Source organism: Ylistrum balloti, unplaced genomic scaffold, assembly GCF_031769215.1.
Source record: "Ylistrum balloti isolate Yb309-2 unplaced genomic scaffold, AGI_CSIRO_Ybal_v1 Utg371278, whole genome shotgun sequence".
Classification (NCBI taxonomy): Eukaryota; Metazoa; Mollusca; class Bivalvia; order Pectinida; family Pectinidae; genus Ylistrum; species Ylistrum balloti.
Window position 1 is genome coordinate 269,396 of NW_026782687.1, and position 1,956 is coordinate 271,351.

At 38.3% G+C, this 1,956-nt stretch overlaps 1 protein-coding gene across 1 annotated transcript; it reads right to left on the minus strand.

The window, feature by feature from the left end:
- Positions 1-742: 742 nt before the first annotated feature.
- Positions 743-1,918, minus strand: LOC132561789 (uncharacterized protein K02A2.6-like). Its single transcript, XM_060226488.1, has one exon. The coding sequence runs from the start codon at positions 1,916-1,918 to the stop codon at positions 743-745; it is 1,176 nt and encodes a 391-aa protein (XP_060082471.1).
- Positions 1,919-1,956: the final 38 nt, after the last annotated feature.

The window sequence follows — 1,956 nt, forward strand, 5'->3', positions numbered from 1 at the left end:
TTGCGTTCTCAAAGGAACACAAATACCAACAACAACGAGGCTAGCAGGTATACATACAAAACAAGTAACGAACACCCTAAATTCAAATAACAAAAAAAAAAAAAAAAAAAACAGAAATACATTTCTGTTGTGGATTTGATTAAACCAGTAAATTCTTAAATCATAATGCATATCCTTATTGATTGAGTTAGTGAATGCTATCGATATTTCTAATTAATTACATCTTTGTGACGTCATACTGTTTAGATGTAAAGGAGTCAGGTATCATGTTATTACACATAAATATATCAATTTTACCATTTAATATCGGTTGCATCATACTGACTATGATGTAGTGAAAAAAACTGTTTTCCATTACGCGGTGTTCGATAGTACAAGGTTTTTTATTATCATAAATTTACTGTGGTCCATGTGCTCTGTATCACATGGCCTTCTGACGTCAAAACTCAGCATATGTACACGTATGTGGTAAATTACATTACATCTCCCTTTGCTTAATCAAAGAAGATTTAAAGGATATTGTTGCTGAAACTTGAAATAAAAACTTTGAAGTTTCTTTTTTTTTTTTCAGTCCTTCTTTAGTACAGTCTTGTTATTAGAATTAATACGAACAGAAAGAAACAACACTTTCAAAATTATCATTAGCACTGTCCTCGCGCTGTAACTGGATACAAAATAAATTTCACAATAGAAACTTTAACAGTTCATAGAATGGTTAATTCCACAGGGAATTGTTAACACATCACAAGTCCAATTTCACAGGCGGTTTGATCCTTCTTCCTGACCTCGTGACAGGTATATCGACTACACTCGGTTCGCTTTTAGGTATAACAGAATGTTTTTGCGGCGAAGCGACAGTCAGTTCGGAGGGTGGCAAGTTTGATTGTTTGCTTTGAGTGGAAGTGTCCAAGTTCATAAAGTCATGATCATTTTCCTCGGTAATGTTGTATCGTAGCGACTCATTTGCATGATCGGTAGACCGTCTCAAGTGTTTACGATTTCTACGGTACAGTTGATCATTAGATTTCACTATGTATGATCTCGGACGCACAGAATGTTCTATAACAGTTGCAGGCTTCCATAGTTTTGTTCCAGGTAACGGAGCCATTCGCACTTGTTCTTGTTTTACCAAGGGAGACAACTCTTTGACTTTGTTGTGCAAATTATAATAAAGTTTTTGCTTTTGTTTCGCTTCCGTGAAGTGACGTTTTATTTCGCGGCGATTGTTCATAGACGGTTCAAGGATCTCGCGTTTAGCAGGTAATTTATTTCTCGGTCTCCTGCCCATGAGTATCTGTGACGGTGATAGATTTATTCCATTAAGTGGTGTGGTTCTATAGTCCAGAAGCGCTAGATAACGATCATCAGCTTTACGCCAGATGCGCTTCACTGTCTGTATAGCACGTTCAACCTCACCATTTGAACTCTGAAAATGGGGACTGGATGTTATGTGTTCGATTCCATAGTCAGCACAGAATGTTTTGAAGTCAGCTGATGTGAAGTTTGGGCCGTTGTCTGAACGAAGTAATTTCGGGATACCGTGGCACGCAAACACTCGTTTCATAGCACGAATTGTAGCAGAGGCAGTCGCGTCGGGTAATTCCTCGACGTCGACGTACTTTGAATAATAATCCACTAGAATGATATAGTTCTTTCCTTCAAAGTGGAATAAATCACTCCCAACTTCACTGTATGGTAGATCAGGTGTAACGGACGGTCTCAGAGGTTCTGCGGGTTGTTTATTTTGAATCTCAGCACACTTTCCACAGTTCTGAATCATCACCTCGATTTCAGCACTCATACCCGGCCAGTACATGACTTCTCTTGCACGCTGTTTACACTTAACGATCCCAAGATGCGATTCGTGAATTAGATCGAGCATGTACGAACGCAAACTAGGTGGAATAACAATCCTCATTCCTTTGAAGATAATTCCATCAGATATTGACAGTTGAT